Source organism: Agelaius tricolor, unplaced genomic scaffold (genome assembly GCF_023055355.1).
Source record: "Agelaius tricolor isolate 1412-34295 unplaced genomic scaffold, bAgeTri1.0.p SCAF_18, whole genome shotgun sequence".
NCBI lineage: Eukaryota > Metazoa > Chordata > Aves > Passeriformes > Icteridae > Agelaius > Agelaius tricolor.
This window is the reverse complement of record NW_027269278.1, coordinates 14,373,025-14,396,509: the sequence shown is the minus strand read 5'-3', so window position 1 is coordinate 14,396,509 and position 23,485 is coordinate 14,373,025. Positions and strand designations below refer to the sequence as shown.

Genomic DNA, 23,485 nt, shown 5'->3' with positions numbered 1-23,485 from the left:
TTTATGAAATGCATTTCTGGAGTGAAGAAAGATGAGTCCCATTTACAGCCATTTTCTAAAATAAAATGCACCAAGCATCACACTGATTAGGATGCCAAAACCAAAGCTGGAGTGAGTGACTTGGATTATTTTCTGCCACCAAAGGAGGTCGCTGCAGTTTTACTCTGCTCCAGATGCTCTTTCTGTTGTTCTCAGCTGTCCCTCAGCCTCTTTATCCTTTAGGGCTATACTTGTAAGATGAAGTAATGAAAAAATTTCAGATCCACCTGCAACTTTTTTTTTATTTCGAAAAAACCCTTTATTTCCCTTTCCACATTCCAAAAAGATAGCACTGAAATGTTATTAAAATAGGAGATTGCATTGTCCTCTCTCCCAAAGCCCCACAATATATTTACTCAATGATGCTCACACCCAGGTATAATTTGGTGAGCATCTCAGAGGACAGCAGAACACTTTATGGGGCTCAAAGAATTTGGGGGGTTTTCCAAGCTCAAGATATTTCCTGAGGAAAAAAAATACTTTATATTTACAGCCACTTGGTCTTTCAGACTGAAAAAAATTGTCACAAGAAGTCTTGGAGTCAGTGGTAGAGTTTCTCTTGACATGGGGTTTACTCTGCCAGAGCTCCCCAGCCTGAGCAGGGATTGCCCTTCTTCAGCTGGGGTCTGGGTCAGTCCCAGCAACTTCACCAAGGCCTGGGCACCAGAGCTGCTCTGGCAAAAAAACCCCAAAAAACTCAAACAAGACTCCCATAAAAATAATTAACACTGCTTCAGGGAAACTCCTGCACCTCGCAAAAAACCAAAAGCTGAAAAAGATCTCTCTGTGAAAACACGTCATGGCTTGAGTCCTGCCCTGAGCCTGAGTGAGCAGCTTTTGCAAAATTCACCATGTTTTGCCCATATTCACCAATATTCTTGTCCCCTTATTTGCAGAGCAAGTGATTAAACATGGATGAGCAGAGTCTGAGTAGCACTGATCAGTCCTTGTCTCTCACCTCCTCTCCAGACGCCGGCGTCTATTTTAGAGTTCATGCAAGTGTCTAGAAAGGAAACAAAAAAAAGACAAAAAGCACTAATCAATGATCCATCAAGGCCTGGAAACAAAGACATCAATGGCCACCCGGGGGAAGGAGTGAAGGGTAAACATCAGCCCTGCCAAGAATAAGAGAGGGAAGGGGCCTCAGAGAGGAGCTTTGTTACAGCACTATCATATTTCTAGAGGATTTTTGTTTCCAGTGGCTGCATGTATTAGGGCCCAGAGAGGATTAAACACACCCCTTGCTGCCACATCATGACAGACATCCTGTTCAAAAGCCTGGAGAAAGATTTGACTTTGGAAAAGACACTGTTTGCTTTATTTTCTGCTTTTCCTTTTTGAAATTTTTCCCTGGCACCTGGAATATTGAGATCACCCACCCAACCTCCAGTCCCCTGCATGTAACCCCCTAAGTGTAGAGCATGAATACTTTGGGTTTGTCCTCTGGAGCAATGCTGGAGTTGTCCACCTCTATCAGGATGTTCTTGTCATCTCTGGTGACCGGTGCTGGCTGTTCGTTCTGAAGGACTTGGGGTAAATTCCCAAAACTGACATCCATGTCTTTGAAAGCATGGAGTAAAAACACCCCCAGAATGATGGTGAGGAAGCCACAGACTGTCCCAATGATGTCAACCACAGTCATGGTGACCCACTCCTTAAAGAGGATGATGGAAGTGGTGATGACGATGGTGGTGAACAGCACGTAGTAGATGGGGAACACCAAAGAGGTGTTGAAAATGTCCAGAGACTTGTTGAGGTAGTTGATCTGCGTGGTGATGGATGCCACCAGAGTGATGACCAGGATCCAGGTCAGTGGGTTCTGCAGCACAGGCTGGCCAGCAAAGAAGCCCTTGATGGCAATTCCCAAGCCCTTGACGGAGGACACGGAGAAGGCACCAATAACGGAGCAGATGGCGAGGTAGATGAGGATGTTGCTCTGGCCATAACGGGGGGCGAGGCAGAAGATCAGGAGGAAGCAGAGAGCCAGGAGGATTGCAGCATAAGCCAGGAAACCTGCAGGAGGGAGAGAAGAACTCAAAACTCCAGCAGTGGGCATGGGGAGAGCTTTGCAGTGCCTGGCCCCAAGAGGGAAAGCACGGCTGGCTGCGTACCCGGCTCCTTCAGCTTGGAAGTCATTTCCTCCAGAGTGGTGACCTCCTCATCCTCTGGGGCATGTATGACCATCACAGTGCTGCCCACCAGGCTCAGCAGGCAGCCCAGCTTTCCCAGCAGGTTGAGCCGTTCTCCAAGCAAATATGAGGACAGAATGGCACTGCATGGGACAGAAACACATCAGCCGGACAGAAACACATCATCCGGACAGAAAAACATCATCCAGACAGAAAAACATCAGCCGGTGCTCTGCACTCCTTCAAAGAAGGAGCAGCAACTCTAGGAAAGTTAAGAATGCTTCCATGTGATACAAGGACACAATTTTGGTGTAAATTAGTTGGGTTCCAGTGGGTTAATACACAATCACAGCTGAACCTGCAGGAGTGCAGATGTGACCTGTAGATCACAGCTCTTGTGTCAGCAAGGTGCAAAAATACTGAATGTTTTAGCACGTCCTCAGAAATATTTTTTCAGGGTTGGCAGAATTATTCAGGAGCTGCTGAGCATTATGAAGCTTTTAGTGCTCAAGAAAATTACTTTAAGGGCCAGTGTAAGAGAGAAAAAACCTGAACCTAACAACAAACAAGCTATGTTAATTTTAACTAAATCATCAGAACTATTAGAAAGAGAAACAGAAACTCCAAAAGTTTTGGGGCTACAGATTCATCTACAAAAATATCTAGTTGTTGCCCAAAAAAATCTGGGGCAAGACACCAGAGCAGTCCTAACTCTCAGTTTGCTTATGCATTTCACAATACAGTCTTTCTATAAACCCTTAAGTAGTTTATTGTATTTTGGTAGGAATCTCCTATTTAAAAGTAAAGAAATGAAATAGGATTTCAGCCCTTTTGGGAACAGCCAGAAATATAAAGCCCTGCAACATGAGAGGACTCTAAGAGATTATAAAATAAAAGGCAGGTGAAAGGCAGTTTGAAAACAAGCCTGGTATTTTTGACCCCTTTAAATTTTTAGTACTCTTGATTGCAAAAACAAAACAAAACAAAACAAACAAACATTAAAACCCCGCCAGTCCTGAGTGGTTAAAGAGCTGGAATAAGGAATGAAGTAATGCAGATATTTGCAATAATTTAACCTGCAGTGCATGTAGCTGCTCTACACACCCAGCATTTCCAGAAGGGCAAGCTGCTTAATTCAATGGCTCCCAAGTGATCCCTCAAAAAGGACAACTGTTAAAATGTTTTTTAGAAAATACTAAGACTTTTTTTACTTTGGGCAGAATAAATCATATTAGTATCCCTTCAAGTCTATTTTTACAAGTCAAACAGGCAAACAAGAAAAAAAAAAAAAGGCAAATTTCAATTTACAGACACAAAAATCACCTTATGAGCACGCTCAGAGCCCCCAGAGGTGTGACAATAGTTGCAGGAGCAAAGGCATAGGCAGCAAAGTTGGCAGCTTCCCCTCCACCCACTAAACAAACACAAGAAAAATAAATACCAGTGAGTTACAGAGCACTTTCTGCATTTCCCCTTGGGGGCTTGCAAACCAGCAAGATGCCACTTGGAGAGTGGGTTTTATGCTGGGGGTTTCATCCTGCTGCTAAACAGGGGCAGACAGTGGGTGAAAATCTATTTCAAATTAAAAGAGGACCCCTGGAGAAGGGAACCCCTCCATGGGAAGGGCTGGGGGTGCCAGGGCTTGGCCAGGTCGGGGCTCAGGAGCCCCCAGGCCAGCCAGGCTGTGTGGGGGTAACGAGGCAGGGGTGGCTTAGGACAGCTCCACACCCTGTCCTGGGGCTGTGGTGCCCCTCTGGCTGGGCTGTCCCTGTCCCTGAGCCCTGAGGGCAGAGCCAGGTGGGGACACCTTGAGCTGCAGCTGCCAGGGTGAGAGGCAGAAAAGAGGGCTCTGAAACGGCCTCTTCTAAAATCTGCTTCTCTCTGTGCAGCTTCGAGTCCCATTTTAGGAGATACTGTGCAGCTTTGAGTCCAATTTTAGGAGATACAAGCAGGAAATAAAGATTTTAAGGGAAAACAAGCTTTTTCAAGGAAGGAGGTGCTACTAACAACACTCCTTTGTTATCTCCCTGCGCTGCAGCAGGAAACTGCAGTGCCCTGCTCCCCCAGGCACTCAGGGGAGGCTGTTTGCCCTGTGCCTGGTACACAGGCAGACCTGCCAGCTGCCCTATTAAAACTTGGCTTTTCATGCTTTTGATCAGGTAAAACTGAGCTAGCAGGTCCTGCCAGTCCTGCAGGAGGATGGAGAGGGAGATCCTGCAGGGATCACTGCCTCTCCTCTCCCTGAGGAACCTCTGCTGAGGATGGGGGAACTCGGCTGAAAACAGGCTTTAAGCACCATGCTCAGTTTGTTCCACACCTCCTTCACAGGGACAGACCCTGGAAAAGCTGCAAACCCAGGGAAACAGCTCCTACTTACTGGTTAACAAGCCAGCCCACCAGAGCCAGTCCTTTAGGTAGCCATGGCCTCCATCTCCTGGGGAAGAAAAGCACATGCAGGAGTTAACAGCCACATTCTTCAGAGCAAGAGATGAGAATGTCCCTTTGGAGAGGGATAAATTGCAAGGGGAAGAGTGTGACAAAGAACAGGGAAGAATAGACTGGAGCTAATTGGAGCTAATCCAATTCTGGTCCTAACCCACAGGCTGTTGGACATAAGGAGTTTGAGCCTGCTGACATGGTGACCCCTGATTTTGCTGGGTCAGGGAGAGCCCATGTTTTTGATAAATCTGACCCAACTGGAGCTGTCAGTACCAGCAGGGTTTAACCTGCCTTGGAGAAAAGTGATGTGCTCACATGGCAGGGGTGACACCCTGGGACTGAGAGATTACAGGGCAAGATGGGACAAGGGGCAGTGAAGAGTTGAACAGGAAGATTTCAGGACACAGGGAAAAATCTTTTGCTAGAGTTCAGCCTCTTCTGGTTCCTCAACCACTCCATAAATGCTGAAGTTCAAATGTTATGCTCTGGTATTCCTCAGAAATTGCTGGTTTATTTGTTTTAGGGTCTTTTTGCTTGATCAGGGTTTTTCCCAAGAACTCTTTCTGTCAGCTGCAATTTTCTGTCATTAATCTCTAATTCCTTTCAGAATGTTAAACATTCTAAAAAACAGGGAGGAGTTTGCTTTTGTTTTACTCACTTGGCTCTGCTGTGGGAAGAGCTCATGGAGGGAAGGAGGAGAGAGACATCTACAGTTGAAGCAGACTGATATTTCATTGTGCAAGTATAATGTCAAAAAGCAAACCCATCTGTGTTCAGCCCAGTGACAGAGGATGGAGATGGACCTGAGACTGCCTGGTGGCTCAGCTGCTGTTGGCAGCTTTGCTGGCTGTCTCTGGACGGTCACTTCATCATTCCATGCCTCTGTGTCCCCATATGGGCACAAAGTACAATGGGGATGGTGATATTTATTTAATCTGAAAGATTATTTAAGAACTGTTTCCTAGGCCAGAACTGGGAAGCAGCAGTATTTTAATTACCATTGCTCTGTTTTGCAGTTATGCAAGTAGGTCAGCTGCCAGGTAGGACTTACCCTGCTGCTGGAGCATGTTTGCAATGCTGATGGGATGTGTCCAATTCCACAGTGCAATTCTGCTCTAGGCAGTGCTGCTCCACCACTGCCCATCCATATATATACGTGTGTACACATAAACACACGCCTCGCCCTGAGAGCCTGGTGCTAGAGGAAAGTTATCTGCAGGTTGTTGTGCAACAGAGCTCCAAAGGATCCCTTCTGCAACCACAGAGCTCCCACAGAGCCTGTCTGTCCTGCATTCACACTCTCTTGCAATCCAAGCACCTGGAGCTCCTCATCTCGGTGACCTGGTGCCAAAGCTGCCTGGTGCTTCACTGAGAGCAGGAGTGGGGTCAGGGCTGTGCTGCTCTGCTCTGGGCTGCTCTGCTCTGGGCTGGGGCAGGGCTGTGAGCTGCAGCTTTGTGCAAAGGGACCCTTTTCAAAGAGCCTTGAGCACTCTGCTTGCTCCCGGCCTGAGCCATGGGCGCGCACTGCTCTGCTGTGGGGACACCTCTGATCTCACAGGACCCTCCCTTGCTATTTGTGGTGCCAGGCAGGAGAACACTGCTTTTAGCTGAGCTCCTCCAGTGCAGGGCTCTGTAAATTAGCTCCTTTCCAATACAGAGACTGTAAATTAACCCCTTTCAATGCCAGGCCTGTAAATTAGCTCCTCAGCTCCCACATAGCACTGCTGTCTGGCTCTCACACACAAAGATGCATCCACAAAAGCTCCTATTTACATTGCTGATGGAAGACTGACTGTACCCAGAGGTGTCCCCTTGCCTCAGTGCTGAAATTTGGACTGTGTGTGTATTCCTAGGAACAAGTGGTCCTTCCCCCTCCTGCCCCCATGAAAGCCTTACCTGCCCTGGTGCCTCCCTTCTCCACCAGCCTTAGCAGTCCCTTTTTCTTGAGGATGACGCTGCTGCCGATGAGGAAGCTGGAGAAGACAGCCAAGCCCAGGCCAATGTAGAATCCATAGTTGTTTTCCAGCCGAGTTATCCAGGAGCTGTCTGAAGTCCCATTGTCCAGGATTGAGTCAGCTGGGACAGCACTGCTGATCACTTGGCACACGACCCGGTGGGAAAGGCACGAAAGGGTGATCAGAGACCCTTGGAGATAGAAAAGCAAATTACTGACAAATTAATGACTATCAACAGTGTCCCTCCTGCCCTAGGCTCATCCAGGTGTCCCCCTGCACAGCCACCCATGCTGTCACCCTAACAACACCCAGAGCTCAGGACACCTCTTTACTCACACGTGGAAATAAAACAGCAGGGTGTTGTCTGACAGATTTATGGCCTGCAGTTCAAGCATCTCTTTGACAGTGAATGAGTCTACAAGGACCTCTAAAAATAATTTGAATTTCCAAATATATAAGCCAGAGTCTCTCCACCATAATTCCAATGTTATGGAGTTAAACTAGGCCTTATCAACACTTAACCTTGCTGATCCAAAGGCTTTGGTGCTTTCCAGCCAACTAATCCTCACACCTACCAGCTCATCTGCAGTTGTAACTTTGGGTTTAATGTGGAGTGATGCCAACACTGTAACTGGGCATCTGTTCCTACTCTGTGTGCTGAGCTGTGTCATATGACAACATCAGATTCATCTTGGACAATTCATTTCCTCTACTGTTCAATGGTTTTATTCTACCTATTTGCAGGTTCCCTGAGAGCTCCTAAAGCAAACCCAGTCCTGCCAGTGTGGAGGGACTGAGAGCAGGCAGTGTTCTGCTGTTAACACCAAAAGCACTGCAGCCCTGTGGCTCTGGCCAAGGTGTGTTGGTGTGTGGGGGTGGGAAATTGCTGAGTTTCTTCCTCCTCTGACACTCCTACCACACCCAGCACATCTTTCTATCGCAATCTTTACTCCAAGTGTAGTAAAGATGGTGTGACTGTGACCATGAGGAACAGAGCAGCCAGGTGGAGTACAAAAGTCTCTTTGTAGTAAAAGACTTCCATTTTTTTTTCCCCTGAACTCACATAGGAATTATAAAGCAAGTGTTTGTGTCTCTGCAGGCAGGAGTGTGGAATGGCTAAACTGCTCCCAGTAGTGTCAGGAGCCTGGGCATGGGCCCCACATTTTTTCTGAACCAGGAGCCTGGCTTAGATCTTAAGTAGCTGCAATCCCTGGCCCCAGCACACACAGCTGAGGTTTTGGATCTGAACTGGCTATAAACGTTTTTCTAAAGGAAAAAATAGCAGTGACTTCCTAGATGAGTTTCCAAGGGTTCCCTAATAATACTTTTTTTTCCTATTAGGAAAAACATTTTTGATTGTGGAAATATTTCCTGGGGAATAAGGGGGGAACTTGCCTCCTCGGCTGGGTGAAAATCTCCACAAGGTACAAGCATAAGGCAGCGGGATGAGGTGATTACCGACTGGATTAAGTAATCCTTAAGGGAAAAAAAACCCCAACTCCTGCCTTTTCCGTGCACTCTCGAGCTGGCAGAGCGTGGTGCCGGCTGCTCGAGTTTCCCCATTCCTATACAGACCTCAAAAAAAAAAAAAAAAAAAAAAAAAGAGAAGAAAGAGAGGAAAGAACCACCCAAAGCAGAGCAGTGAGTGACAGAGGATAGCCCCAAAGCCAGGGGATGAGGTCGAGGGTGCGGCAGGCTCGGAGCCGGAGCGGCCGCGCTGCCCCGAACCCGGACCCAGCCCCGGACCCAGCCCGGTCCTGTCCCGGCCCGGTCCCGGCGCTCCGAGCGGGGCCGAGCCGGGCCAGTCCCGCTGCCCCGGGGCTGCACCCACCGTTGCTGCAGCTGCTGTTCGTCTCCAGCGGCTCCATTGCCTTCGCTCTCCGGCCGCTCAGCGCATCCCGGGCCGAGGGCAGGGCCGGGCACACCTGAGCCCGCCCCGCTCCTCCCCCGGCACGGACCGGCCCGGCTCGGCCCCTCGCTGGGCTGGGAGCGCTCGCAGTGCCCTGGGGAGCCTTGCACGGTCCCCTGGGCCAGCCCTGCATCCCCAGCCCTTGTCCCCATCCTCCCAGTTCCTCCCAGCCCTTGTCCCCATCCCCGTCTCCGCCTGCCCGGTCGGTGCGGTGGCATCTCCGGGTGGCTCTGTCCTTTGGCACAGAGCCGGGACGCGGCTGCTGCCGCTGGGTTTCTCCTCTGGAAGGTGTTTTCCTCGTTGCAGGGACTGGAGAAGGCGCCGGGGCAGCAGGAGGTGGCTCGGAGGTGTGTGAGCCCAGGTGTGCTCAGGGGGTGTGCAAAGCCGGGGGCTGAACACAGGCGTGGTGGAAATAGAAATTCAAGTTAAACGAGAGAAATGTGGATGGCAATGTCAGGTTAATGGTGGGACTCGAGCTTTGAGGTATTTTTCAGCCTTTTGGGCTGAACAATATATGAAGGATACAGAGTTGTTAGGGAACATCCAAAGGAGGGCCACGGAGATTGTGAAGGGTCTGGAGGAAAAGCCATGTGAAGAGCTACTGAGGTCACTTGGTTTGTTCAGACTGGAGAAGAGGAATCTCCATCAACTCCCCCTCCCAGGCAGCCAAAGCCTCCCTTGCTGATTCTGGTGTGTGAATGTTCCAGAGTGTGTGGAACACCAGTTTTGCCTTCATCCCCACCCTCTCTGCCGACCTCTCTTTTTCTGCCTTCATCCCCATCCTCCTCTGCTGACCTCTCTTTTTCTGCCTTCATCCCCATCCTCCTCTGCCAACCTCCCTTCCTGCATTTGTGCTCAGTGGCAGTGTGTACACAGAAACCTATTGCCGATAGAAAAGTCCTTTCGTTGCCCGGCTCTGCTGTAGGTCAACAGAGGTAAATAAAACCAATAGTGAAACAAGAGCTTTGCTTCAGCAAGCCCACATTTATAGGTAGAAAGGGTCCCTGTCATAAGGCAATATAAAGATACAAGATTTGCAGGAATTGAACATGTCTGAAAATTTGCTTTTTTCCCCCCCTCCATAAAATAAATTGCCTGTTACTACAGGAATTGCCCTAAGACCATCAGGCTGCAGCATTGCTAATACCTCATGACGCCTTCATTCAGTGCCTGATCCTATCTCTGAACAACTGTTTTCTCCAGCAAAGAGAAATGTAATGCTCAAGTGCTTTGTGAGTCATTTGATTTTAATCAAGTCTGTTCATCCATCACAGTCCTGTGGGTCACTGGCTGGGAGAGACTGTGCCAGTCAAATCCCACGTCCTCCCCTTTATGACAGGGCACTTGATAATCAATCCAAATCATATGGCAGCAGGTTTTGAAGTAGGAAATGAAACTTGTGCCAATTTATCAGTGTTCCTGGAGCAACTTCTGCTGCTGTTATTTATTATGCAGCCAAAAGGGACAAGACCCTGGGCAGGATAATGATGGTGGGATTTGGCCTCTCTTGTGTAAATTTACTGGCTGATGCTGGTTAGGAGCTATTCATGCAAGGGGTGAATACAGGGCTGGGTAGAAAACCAGTGTGATGGTGAAGTGGGACAAGTATTTGCTGTGTTTGCTGGCTGGGGGAGTTCATGTCCCCTGTCCCCTCACAGGCTGCTCTTGCTCTGCCTGTTCACTCTGCTGCTTGGGGCTCTCCCCTTTGCTGGACCTTTTCCAACACCCTGAGATCTTGCTCGTAGCCAGGGAGGCTTAATTGTGGTGTGGTTATTGGCAGTTAAACTGTGTCCAAAATAATTTCCAAGCTTTTTCAATGAGTGTTGTTGACATCTGTGCTCACTGTGCACAAAGGGGTGTGAAGGAGGCAGCAAATTTTTATGGAAGGGATCTGGGGTTGAAATAATCCTTTTGGTCATGGTGCAGCTTCATGCATTACTGCCACAGCATGGTGCAGGCAAAAAAAAAAAGGCACTTTGGGCCACATCTTTACCTTGTCCTGTCAGCTTGATTTCCTGAAGGAAAAGGGCTGATGTGACCACATACATGTATGTTTATGTATTCCTTTTCATCCCCAAAGATAAATTTGAGCCTGTGGGCCACTTCTGCCAGATTTGACATGGGGTGAGACCTCCAAGAGAAGCCATTCTAAGTTCTGGGAAGAGAGACATGATGAGCAAAATGTCCCCAAAAGGAGGGGACACTGCAGTGTGAGCTGGCTCTATCAGACACTGGGGAGGGATCATGCCTGGGTGCCATCACTGAGGGGGGAGAAGCTGCAGTCAGATTTTGAAATCAGCCATGGATCCAAGTGTGTCACGTATTTCCTTCTTCCTGGCACAGGGACTGCGGGGGGTGCAGGCTATGAAATCACCAAGTCACAGGAGTTGCATTTGAAGGATTTAGCAAGGCTGTGTACAGCAATATGGGAGTAAAGAGCCAGGTAGGGTTGGCATGGAGCCTTCTGTGCTTAGTCAAGGGCAAGTTGAGACTGATAACAATAAAGCAGGGATGCAGCCAATGCCTCTTTTATTGCTTCATATCCTAATTTTAATGGGAAGGCTGTAATTAAGGGAATTTAGCTCCAAGCTATGACCTCACGGGTTGATACTCACATCAGATGCTGCCTTAAAAATAACTCATCAGAAATCAGGGAGTCTTCCATAGCAGCTCATCTTTTAGCAATGCAGTTCCTCCTGAAATACTGGTTTCCAGGCCAAAACCTTGACTGGAATCCGGGGGGCAGAACAAGGCAGCTTTGCATGCAAATAACCTCTCCTGCAACATCAAAAGGCTGCTCTTTCCTCTGCTCTTGTGTGCTCATCTCTTCTGTTCTGGAAAAAGTGATGGAAAACTACTGAGTGCCAACTGTTCTCTGTTAAAAATAATGGTGGAAGTATCCTGCTAACAGGTGATGGAAACTTTTGCCCTTGGATGTCTGCTAGGCATGGTTTCTGTGGAAAGTTTCTGAACAGCTTTGTAATATTCTGCTCTGGCTTTGTATCATTTTAGAGATCCAAGCAGCTGTTTGCTGCTTCAAAGAGAGGGTGAACCCTTCTTCTGGCAATGATTTGATAAGGTAGGGGTTAAGGGAATTGCCTGGTGTTGGATGATTGCAGCACTACATGAAAGGATGCCCAAAGTTTGAGAGATTGAACTTTGATGAGCAGACAGCTTTTAATTCAGCCTGTCTCAAGGTAACCCTGTCTGCAGTGGCTGAGGCTGTCATTTGGTGCCACCAGAGTTTAGACAGCACCCACAGAGCCAGTTCCCAAGCCTGCCACAGCCATGGTGGGCTCCAACCCTTGCAGTTCTGCCCTCCCCATGCCAGTGCACGCACCTGTGGGTCGGAGCTGAGTGATCCAGGGTCATGGGGCCATAAAATACATCCCAGCTCCTTTCTCCCAGGGTTGCTAAATACTTTATCCAGGTCACTGTGGCCCCACAAAGCCACATGTTGGCAGAGCAGGAGTGGTGGGCTGGTGATGGACAGCGGTGGGTGAAGTGACACGTAATCAGCAGATCGTTTGTTTGCAGACTTCTTATCTGGAGGCGTTTGCATCAGAACTCTAAATCAAGCAAAGCTGCATGTGAAAGGCACTCCTGACTTGCAGAGGGGGTCACAGAAAGGGTAATTTTGTTCAACTATTGAAAGAATAAAACAGTCATTAATGACTTGTTCTCTCCATTGAGGAAGCACACTTTTATCTGGAGATGTAAACATATTTAGGAGCATTAGGAAGAAGAAAGATAGGGACCTGTATCTTTGATACTGCTCCCTTAGGGCTGGTTGTTCAAAATTCAGAGCCTTGGACCCTGATACTCAAAGCAGGAATTGCTTCTGGCTCCAGTGAGACCATGTGAGCTCTCAGCACTTCATAGGGCTGGGTGAGAACTGGGGTGTCCATGACGCAGCAGCTAAAATTAGTTAAAAATTAAAAAAAAAAGAGAAAAAAAATAGAGAAATTTTGATGGGAGAAAGGATAAAACCCAACCAACCTGCCCAGTATCAGTGACTGATGCAGGAATAAAGTCCTGCTCTCCTCTGCCATTGCCTGTAGCAGAACCATGTTGAAATCAGTAAATATTGGGCAACTTTGAGCAATCAAACAGTCCTGCCCAGCAGGGTATCACCCAGAGAGCTGCAGCACAGCCTCAGAGCACATTGGAAAGATCAACAGAGCTGCCTGGTTGTGGTGTAAAGTTCACCTCCAATTCTGTGTGAAGAATCATTGCATTTCTGTCCCTCTCAAGCTAGCAAGCTGTTCCCATGAGGAAACCTTGGGAAGAAGCTGTGAAAGGGAACACCAGTTAGTTTGGGCTGGGGCTGATGAGCACAGGAGTCCAACTCCCATAGACCCATGTCAGTTGTTTCTCCCTCATTCCTCAGCTCCCAGACCTTTTCCCCTTGGTTCCCACTTCTCTTCTGCAGTCAACAACCATGGCTGCTCTTTGGGTGCTTTCAACACAAAACTAAGAATGGTTTCAAATGGATATTTGGGAAAATAACAGCAAGGAGAATCTCCTGGAATAAAAAAAGGCCCCTGTAGAGTTGACAAGGCTGCAGTAATGAGAGGAAATTAGCTCCTCAGTTTAGCTTTGGATAGAGCCTGTCAAAATCTGTTAAAAATGATTATGATTTTCCCTTCCCTGACCCTTTTATCCTAGAACAAGTTTTAAAATTAAAAATGTGTTGTGCAAAGAAGTTCTTCTCAAAAATCATTAACTTTTTTATAGGAAAACATGTCCATTTTGGTGTTGGCCACAAAGCCTCATATTTTTTCCTTTGGTTTTTACAAAAGCTTAACATTTTTATCAAATTGGCTTTTCTTTTGTGCAAGGTACAACTGAAAGCTCTCCCAAATAACAGTTATCACAACGATGATAACACCATAAGGTAAATTCTGCCCATTTCATGAATGAGCCCAATTTTTATTTCTCTTCATCACAAAAGTCATCCCACATTTGTTGTACACATTGTTGGTTGCTGTGTTACGGGACATATCACCAGGTATCAGATGCTTTATTCTTGCAGAAGCACTTCTAATGGAGATGGAAGCTTCTGTTGGCTGAATTTTAGAACAACAGCAAAAAATAATAATACAAAACAAAAATATCATCTTCAGCTGCATAGCAAATATGGATCAAAAATTTAACACTGTATCAGATCACAAGCGTAAATATACCTCACCATAAATAAAATTCATTGTACAAAATAACTCAAGCAGCTTTTCATACAAATATGGTACATTTGACAACAGTTTTTGAGAATATTTTCTTGGTTTTTTACAACTTTGATTCTTTTCTCTTTTGTTCTCCAATACACATGAACCTACTGGACTGGAGTTAATGCAGGAGGAAAAGGACTAATGTTCAGTGCTACTAAGTGCTGTCAGAATTTAAAAGGAAAACCACTGAAGTGCTGAATTTCATCTAGTTTGCTTCCCCTTTCTATTGTAGCATTGCAAGTCAAGTGTAGCATCATCCCAGAAAATTGCGTGCACTGCCAACAGTCCCATTTTATAATGGCAAAGCCAGAGGCAACATTAAAATAACCCACTCTGACTTCATTCCTGACACAGGCCATCCCTTCTCCTCCCTGTAATTCCTGTATGGAGCCAACAGCTTGACTTTGGAGTAGACATCCCAAGTGGTGGCTGGTGAGTGCTGGGCAGTTTGTAGGTTACTTTAGCAAAAGCAGGAAAATATAGGTAATAAAAAGCAAGTCCATTGTCAGTGGACTTGGGAGGATTCAGACAGGGGTCAACATTTCCCTAAGAAAGCAACATTAGAAGTCTGCAGATTATAAAAGACTGAAAACTACAGGACTGAAGCACAACTGCAAGGAAGACTCCCAAACTTGGCAGAAAGTCTGCAAGCGTGAGGAATATCCCTGACCCCCTGGCAATCTCTTACTATTTAGCCCTAACTCTGACAAATTTGCTCCCTATTTCCATTAACAATTATGACATTTAAAAAAGCACGGGAGGAAAAAAAGTCCATTTTCATGGAGTTGTTTAAAGACCTAAGCCTGGACCTTTCTCATATACAGACAAAGAGGGTGAGAAAACTGAAGCTAAGGAGTATCTTAATCCTTGAGATAATCAAAGGACAGTAACATCAAATCTCAGAAATTAAGACTGTGATTATTATTAGCTGATATCTCATACTACTTGAGCAACAAGGCAAAAGATCTGCATACACTCTACAGTCAAAACACTTCACATTTTGTTCATGCACTTTGACATTTTGCTCGAAACATTTAATCCCTTGGGATTTGGAGGGATTTTACATTTTTGCTAGCAAATCTGAGGGCAACAAATAGATTTCAACTACCTGTTCTTTCAAGTACCTGTACAACAACTTTCCAGTGCAACTGTGTTTTGCAGGGTTGCAGGGAATTTTGGCAAAACTACAGGAAAAGAATGCAAACAGATTTACAGATTATTAGGTGAAATATCTCATGACTCACTCCAGACCTAAACTGATGAAAAGAGGGATTTAAATTCACCTTACTATATCCCATTTTTGTCTAGGTAGCTGAGACTGGGCCATTTGGTACAGTTCATTCTTTTGCAGCAACTTCTTGTTGATGCTGGTTTCCAAGAAGCCTCCAGCATTCCATAGCTTGTCAGATGTAATAGGACACTTCATTTGTGCTGTGCCTAGAGGTGGCTCTGAAAGCCAGACAGGGACTTGTGCCAACTTTTCAGCAAGACTTTCATACCAAAATAACAAGCACTTGGTATTTAGGTCAGGAAAAATAGGATCTTGGTTGGATCTATCTTCCTCGCATCTTGTTTTCCACAAAAAATAAAGTGCTTGATTCTTCTCTTCCTTTTAAAAATATATAACTCTAGATTCCCTCACTCCAGTAGTGTAGAAGTGTTGGATCATGATGGAATGTCAGAACTGACATCCTTAGTGGAAGAGTAAGTAGAGAGCAAGCCCTAGATGCTCCTCTGCTGCTCTTCCTCCCCACACAGAGGAAAGAACTCACCTTGCTGGGCTCGCTCCTTCCCTGCCACGCCAAGATTTCAGCCAGACTTCCTGAGATTTCATTTTACTTTCAGGTTACTGTGCTGCACAATTTCCTCCCTGCAGCTGAAAAGGTCTGTCTCAGTAATAAAAGGAAACACAAGGTGTGAAAATGCCCAAAATGCCCAGCACTTGTCATGTGTGGGGTATTGATTATTGATTATCAAGGGAGTAGGTGATGAGAGTCTGGGAGCACAAACTCATGCCACACACCAGGATCTCCTCTTGCCAGCAGTAGTTTGCTGGCTGTTGTTTCTGAAGACATAAACTCCAGCTCAGATATTTCTACTAATTAATTATATGCTCCCTCTGAGAGAATGAATGCCCAGGCTCTGCCTTTTTAGTATCTGTAACAGCATGCAGTTTACAAGGCATGATGAAATGCATGGAACAAATATGTATTATCACCTCTGGATACAGCAATTTTTGCTGTGGCCAGGCTAGAGCTGAGGAAACACTGCCAGTTGTGAGGCTGGCATAATTTTCTCTTGGAGCACATGGTTTGATCTCCTTTCACATCAAGCTTTTGGATCACTCCAATGACACTGCTGAGGGTTAGAAGCAGGTTAGACCAGGAGTTACAAAATCCTCCTTGAAGTTCCACCTGAATCTGTTCTCAATATCCAGGGATCTTAGATTAGCTGAGTGGGAAAAGGCAACAGACTCCAGTGTTCTCTCTGAACATCTCTGAACCTGGAAAGCTCTGGGTGTTTTTTTTATCCTATCTTATCCTATATTTTTTCTTTTCTAAACAATCACATAATTTCTGAGCGATGGGAAATTTTCTAAGCCCTGCTGGTAGTCACCATTCTCAGGAGAAAGGTATTTGTTTGCTGTGCCACTAGGAATTTGTCTACACCAAGGGAAAACAGCATCCCAGAACACACGCATTACACACCCTGGCTCTCACCCTTGGCTGAAGAACAAAGATCCCATATGTTCAAGGTAACTACACCTGCATCCTGTCAGCACCAGTGATTACTTCCACCCAAATTAATATGTTTGAGAGCACATTCACATGAATGCAGCCTCTTCTGTAGTCCACAGGAAATCTGGTTTATTGGAAGATAAACCAGACACAGGGAAGATGTGTCTTCAGGGGAGAACCTCTGCATTAAAATAAGTGGACGTCCCATAGCATGGAAAAAGCCAGGCTCTTTTCTGTTTCCCCAGCTCTCTGAAGTGCTGAGGAGTTATCTGGTGACTGCCTCATTGCTATCCTCAAGCCCACATGCCAAAGCTCATGAAAACAACTGCTGGAAAGGCCAAGGACACAGCAGAGAGCACAAAGCTGGGTGAGGCATCAATCCATGACCAGCCTGGCGGGGGCTCCTCTGCACCCAGCACTTGATCCTCAGGGCACTGCCATGGGTGACAACCTGCCTTCATCCCTCCTTCCCCTCAAAGAGTGGATCAGGGACTTGTCTTCAGCCCCTCCTGCTCCTTGGCTGGTGGCACATGTCATGGGGGTGTTGATTTGTCCCACTGTTTCTGCAGTGGGAGTGGGTTCCCGGCGCCGTGGGAGCGTGGAGCTCTCCCACCTGAGGCTGCAGTATGGCTTCAGAGAGATGTGTGCACTGGGTGAATCACAGGGAAAACTGGACCACTTCATGGAAGAAAAGCACATTTTGCCCACCCACCCCCACCCCCCCTCAAGTCCGAAAGCTACGAGTAAAACCGATCACAGGGATGGTACAGAGGAACATGCACTCCAGCGGGGCGAGGGGAAGGTGTGTCCTCATGTGGCGAGGCAGACCCAGCCTCACTCCCTTGTCAGGCCTCACACCATCAAGTTGACCCCTCCCAGCTGGTTTGGGTTCAGTCCCTGCTCCCTTCCCAACCCGTGCAGGGTCCATGTCCACACTAGCAGGTGGTGGCCAGCGACTGGTGGATGGGGGGCTGGAAGCAGCGCACGTGCTCCACCGTGGAACTGTCTGTTTCCACCGACTTCATGTACTTGTTCAGGATGGCAAAGATCTCGTTGTTCAGGATCTGATACTTCCTGATCCTGTCGGCCATCTTCTTCAAGGGCTGGAGGGATGGTGAGGGAGAGAAACAGCACATGAAGGGTCTTATGTCATCTGACCAGCTAGGAAGTAGCAGCACCTGTGCCCTGCTGCTGGAAAGCTCTGCTAAGGCAAAGCAGCTCTAACACATGTTCCTGTTCCACTTAGCACCTCGCAGGGACCCGGTGACTCGCTTCATTATTGGGTTTGATGACTCAAGACAGCATTAACAGGATCACTGAGTGGTCCCCAGTTAACCACTCCAAAGTCTAGGCTCCCAGCTGCTTATTGATAAAGCCAGCGAGATCACAGGATGGTTGCTGGAAATACCAGCTCCTCAGGACCAGTTTCCCAACCCCAGGAAGAAGGGAAAAGCTTTGGGAGAAAAAATATTTGATTTTCAAGCCAATTAAAACCTTGGCCTCTCTGGTGAGACTGCAGATGGAAACCTTACAGCAAGGGCAGCCAGTCGGAATAAGATTAACACCAGGCTTTGTTGTAATTGATGAGTTTGGACAAAGCAGGATAGAAAACAGAAAGAAGTGTGCTGGCTTGAGTCCTTTGGGACCTCACCCTTCAACTTACCACGTTTTTTATGATTTCATCTTTCCCATCCTGCCTCTGCACCTTCAGCAGGTGGTAGCAGAAGTCGAAGAGGTCAAAGCGCCGCTGCTGTCCAAGGAGAACAATGATGGAGCAACCTGCCCAGTTCAGACCATCTCCAAAGCACTGCCTGGAGGGAGGAGCAGGGTGATGGGTGGGGAGACATGACAGGACAAGAGTTAGGCAAGAGAAGTACCATGGCACCAGGAACTTTCTTGGGTGAATTCCTAGGGAAATGGGGTTCAGTCCTGAGTATACACCTAGAGAAAATGAACCCAGAAGCAGAGAATACAGAATTACACCCAGGCCAGGCTGTGTAGGATGAACCGTGGGGTAAGATGGGTGAGGACATAGTACTCACAGATGGACTGTTGGCCCATCTACCCATCTCCTGCCTGTCACCTCAGGCACGTCCCTTCACCTTGCTCTTTCCTCCAGCTGTTCCAATACAAAGCTGGGCACAACCAAATCCTTTCACAAGGACCTCCACAGAGGCTCTCTCTGCAGCTGAGGGCACCGGGGGGGCTGGCTGGGGACACTCACTCTGCCGTGAACTCGTTGGTGCCCACGGGGATGCAGTACACGAACTGCATGGCGCTCCAGAGCCGGTGGAACTCCACGCACTCGTCCACGTGCATGACGCCGTTGGTGGGGGGCGGCCCGCGCCAGATGGGGTCCTGCAGGTAACTGCGGATGCGCGTCAGGATCACCTCGAACATGGAGAGCCCGCAGCACAGCCGCTCCTTGGTCAGCAGGTCCCCCTCCCGGGCGATGGCTATTTGCTGAGGGCAGGGACAGCCAGAGGGACACAAGTGAGGATGTGACCCACGCCCACCGGGTTTAACGCTGCCTGGTCTCTCCCCGGAGGTCCAACCTTACCTCTGATGGCTGCTCCCATGGCACCTCCCCACCAGGGAATGCTCATCCCTCAAACAGGAGGATTAATGTGGTGCTCGGTCACAGACATGTTTTATGAAAAATCCTCTCCTTAGTATTTTTTCTCCTGAGAAGCTGAGAGGTCTCAGGAACAAAATGTAAACAATGGTTATCTGCTGCTGTGGAATGCAACAAGTGGATCTGTGATTGGTCTCATGTGGTTGTTTCTAATTAATGGCCAATCACAGTCCAGCTGTCTCAGACTGTCTTAGTCAGTCACAAACCTTTGTTATCATTCTTTTTCTATTCTTAGCTAGCCTTCTGATGCAATTCTTTCTTCTATTCTTTTAGTATAGTTTTAATATATATATAATAAAATAATAAATCAAGCCTTCTGTAACATGGAGTCAACATTCTCGTCTCTTCCCTCATCCTGGAACCCCTGTGAACACCACCACAGTGCTCTGCTCCATTTCACCGACCTCAGAATCTTTTGGAGGAACTATGTGCGTCAGAACACCAGAGCTGCAGGCAAAGCTCTGACCAGAAATATTGATCCTTAATTCTGCTAGCGTGCTGCTCTGCCCTGTTAGTGCTACTCAGTGCTTCAAGATTTTCATTTCATGATTCATTTAATGGGTTTCGTCTCATGATTTCTGCAGATTATGAAGATAAAACAGGAGAGAACAGGGACATTTTGCTTCCCAGGACATTGCCATCATCTCTTCAAAATGCAGATAGCCTAAGGCTTTCTTGATTTCTTTTGTAGTTAGGGCTAAAAAGCTCTGAGGAAGATGAGAAGCCACTGCAAATTTGATACTGAAAAGCTTGTGGTTTATAAGAAAGCCAAATAATTTTTTCCCAGATGTGGAAGCTTTACACATGTGGATAATTTCTGTGACATCCCCACTCAGATTTAGATATACAACTTTGGAATAGCTCCACTGGATGAAGTTATTTTGGCTTTTCTACTAGAGGCAAATTAAAAGAGAATTAACTTCATTTCAGCCCCACTGCTCCCCAGGAGGAAAAAAAAAAAAAAAAGGTGTGGGGGGGGATTTAAAACAAGCAAGCAGGGCCTTCCCCCAAGCTCAGAGTGGTGCAAGCATGGAGGTCTCCCACTGCCCTGATATTCTCTCAGCTGCCCCATTTCCTGCTGTTCCAGTGGCAGGACTGACTTCTCTTTGCAGTGCTGCCAAAAATAACCCATGAAACGGGAGCTGGGTGCTGTCAGAGCCATGCCTGTGGCTGTGGGAGGCTCTGGCTCTGCCGTGCTCACCCTGGCAGAGGAGCGGCTGCACAGGCAGAGCCCTTCACCCCTGCCACCACTCTGGAACAGGCACACAGAACAAGTGTGACATTGACTGAGACCCTGCCTATCCCAGAGGACTTCCTGGAGCTTTAAGCAGTTTTTAAGCATTTTCTCCATTTGCAGCTGCAATGCCTATGAAAATGTTATCCCAATCAGTCACAATGGGGACTTGCAGCAGCTGGGACAAAGGGCAGGCACAGGTCCTGGCCAGACATTAAGAACATGAATTATGCTTGGTTTACTTGGGTCATCTTCATTCCACGCTGAAAAATGCATGAATATGCCTGCACATCCCCATTCCTGATTATCAATTTATGCTGGCAGTAACCTCAAGCATTTTTAGTTTGGTTGCTCTTGAAATTAGAAGCGTTTCAATTCTTGCTTGTGCCACAATTTCAGGGATGTTCTGGGGACCCCAGCTCAATTAGTGTTCAACTGATAGCAAATATCAAGGGAAAGCTGTCATCATGTGCAGAGGCCACACTTGGTCTGGAATCTCTTGATCTGTTAAAAGCAGGAACAGCATCACTGGTTCCATGGCACACACCTGCCTGTGTTTGCTTGGCAAGTAAAGCAAAGATTTATTTCATCCAGCTTTTAAGCTAAAGGCTGTACAGTGCCCCTCTCCTCACCTCCTCCAAGCTCTTATGGGCACAGATCTGCACACACTGGTCTGTCATGGCAAAATGAGGGCACAGCAGAAACAGCCATTTCAAATGTAAATTAGGTGTTAGCATTACTGTTTGCTAAAACATAGTGATAAAAGGGACACTTTTGAGAACAAACTTCTTCAGTGATCTTAGTACACGATTTTTGAAGAGATCTTAATTTAGAAAGGGATGCATCTGGCTTTCAGTGTAGGTAGTGCCACTCAGTTATGCACATTCACAGACAGAATTTAGTTCTAAGATTCATCACAGTAAGACCAGTCTTTGATACAGAACTACCATCCTTGGGGAGACATCTTAACACAGGCAAAGCAGCTGGAGAGCTGTTGGTCCTGTGTTCAGAGCTGCCTCACAGTCTGGGGTCCCACTGATTTCTAAGATCAGGAGAGGAAGGATGCTCTCAAGGTAAATTGCTACAGGATGCCACTGTGCTGACTCAATTATTCCTTCTGTCCTCAGAAGCAAATGCTCTGATTATTTCCAGGGAAGAAACCAGACTGATCAGCACTTTGGAAAACCTCTTACTAAATACCTTTATGGTCAGCATTAAAAGGGAGAGCATTCCCTTAATGAACCACTTTGACCCCCTTGTTTTTTTATAAATGGTCCATCAAACAGCTGCTTCTGGATTTCCAATGCAAAGTAATTATTTACAACAATCACTGGCAGTTTTCCTGCCATTGCACAAATCCAGTTTTGATTTCCAGTTTTTGAACCTCTTTTACAGCCTGCTTAGTGGTGAACTTGCCAGAACCCTACCCAAAACCTGCAAAACCCCATAGATCCCCACTATAATATGCATGGGGCCACCTTTTGGGAGAGGCTTTGAGCAGGCAATGTCAGCTTAGATTCTGGACAATTGTTACAAGGCATTTATGCATTCTGTAGGAAAAAATCCTGTATGGTCTGTGTCCAAAACTGCATTTCCAAAATGCATGTCCAAAACTGCATAAAAGGAGCAAGCTTAGAAGCTATGGAGGCACCTATAGAAAGCAATTCTTGTGTTCATTTACATTTGAGCTAAAAAAAAAAAAAAAAAATCTGGTACCCAACTGTACCTGTGTGATGAATATGGGAACAGTTTACAGAAAAATAACTTTTTAGTGGGACATGAAATATCTTTTGTTTTCATCACCATTGTAACTACAGCAGAGATAAGCAACGAGTGGACTCTAATAGCAGAATTCAATGATGATTTTGCATGGAAAGAAGGAGAGATAGAAAGACCAACACAAAGACACGAAAACACAGAGGTGAATTGTTTTTCTCGAGTGTCTCCTTTAAAAGGAAGTGTCTACAGAGTAAGATAAAGTCCTCAGTTATCCAGCCAATTTCTCTATTTCAGATGATTTCCAATGATGCAAAGTTCAAAATGTCCTTGATCCATGAGAAAAAAATACAGGAAAAAAAATCAACCACTTTCTGCCTGCCATAGATCTGTCACCTCCTACACCAGCTGAGTGTTCTTTCCATTCCCTCATCAGTACATTACAGGAAAAGGGTGTTGATTCATTTGATACTTGAAAGATTTTTATCCCATCAACCCCAAGTAAATGGGCACTTGAAGTTTGATAATTTCTATCAATGGAGCTCAAATTTTGCCCATTACACTGATCAGTCTAGGGAGATATTTTAAACAGTACTGAGTTTCTGCACAAGAGATCTTTCCCAAGCTGAGACCCACGGCAAGAAGATACTTAAATGGAGCCGTAATTTTAAGCATGTGCTGAAGCTCTAAGCATGTGCTAGGAGGGAAACCATTCTCAGATGAATTCCTTGACAGGGATGAGCTTAAATGGACCCCACTGCAGTCCTAAAATGGGATCCCCAAAAGTGATGGCAATTGATTGTTGGGACAGTCCTGCAAAGATTCTCCTCAAACCACTCCAGCAATTCTCCATCTTTTTAAAGTGGAGATGAAGAGGTTTTTGGAGTTGTTCTGATTCAGAACTGGCTTCTAGCACACTTGCCTTACAGCTCCCTGCCAGCTCTCCTGACTGGAGGCAGCAACACACAAATTGTGTGTGGTCCCTGACAAATTTCCCTTCAGAGCGTTTGCTCGGGCAAGGATTCAGATTTGCTCGTCCAATTGATGTTTTGTGGGAAAAATCAATCAATCAATTAAAAAAAAAAAAAAAGGATCACTTTTCCCAAGGCCAAGCAGGCCATGTGGGGACTGCTACGAGTTTCCAACAGCCATCCCTTCCAATGCAATCCTTACCTGCGGAGTGCCCAGCCTCTCTATTAGGGGAACCAGGTGGAGTGGGGCATACTTGGCTTCGAGACGCTTCATGCGCACCTCCAAGCGTTCTCCTTCTGTCAAGCGAGCAGCAAACAGTGAAATGAGAGGAGGAAGTGGAGACCCGCAAGAGTTTGCTCAGAGCTGCCCCCCACAACCATCCGAGGAGACTGTGGGATCAGGGAGCCAAACCACAGCAATGAGGGGCCAGTGATGCACAGGAGGGAGGGATGGGCAGTGCAGTCTCAGCAGCAGCTTTATCACACATGTCC

General features: G+C 46.7%; 2 protein-coding genes across 5 annotated transcripts in view; both read right to left on the bottom strand.

Annotated features, from left to right (window-relative positions):
- Positions 1-29: 29 nt before the first annotated feature.
- On the bottom strand, positions 30-8,689 carry NIPAL4 (NIPA like domain containing 4). The gene is made up of 7 exons (XM_071443794.1): positions 8,191-8,689; positions 6,504-6,752; positions 4,546-4,602; positions 3,492-3,582; positions 2,151-2,311; positions 1,469-2,052; positions 30-1,042 (listed from the first exon to the last, which is right to left on the bottom strand). Exons 1-7 carry the CDS (start codon positions 8,687-8,689, stop codon positions 1,031-1,033), a joined length of 1,653 nt encoding a protein of 550 aa, XP_071299895.1. The 3' UTR covers positions 30-1,030.
- A 4,680-nt stretch (positions 8,690-13,369) lies between these two features.
- Positions 13,370-23,485, bottom strand: part of CYFIP2 (cytoplasmic FMR1 interacting protein 2) — a 50,006-nt gene continuing 39,890 nt past the window's right edge. For 3 of the 4 annotated variants that reach the window (XM_071443446.1, XM_071443444.1, XM_071443445.1), the window contains exons 28-31: positions 23,196-23,290; positions 18,662-18,900; positions 18,101-18,248; positions 13,370-17,540 (exon numbers count right to left, since the gene is read on the bottom strand). In XM_071443446.1, coding sequence (XP_071299547.1) covers positions 17,373-17,540; positions 18,101-18,248; positions 18,662-18,900; positions 23,196-23,290 — 650 coding nt within the window. In that variant the 3' untranslated portion in view covers positions 13,370-17,372. The remainder of the gene's footprint in view (positions 17,541-18,100; positions 18,249-18,661; positions 18,901-23,195; positions 23,291-23,485) is intronic. The other variant, XM_071443447.1, reaches the window with a different exon arrangement.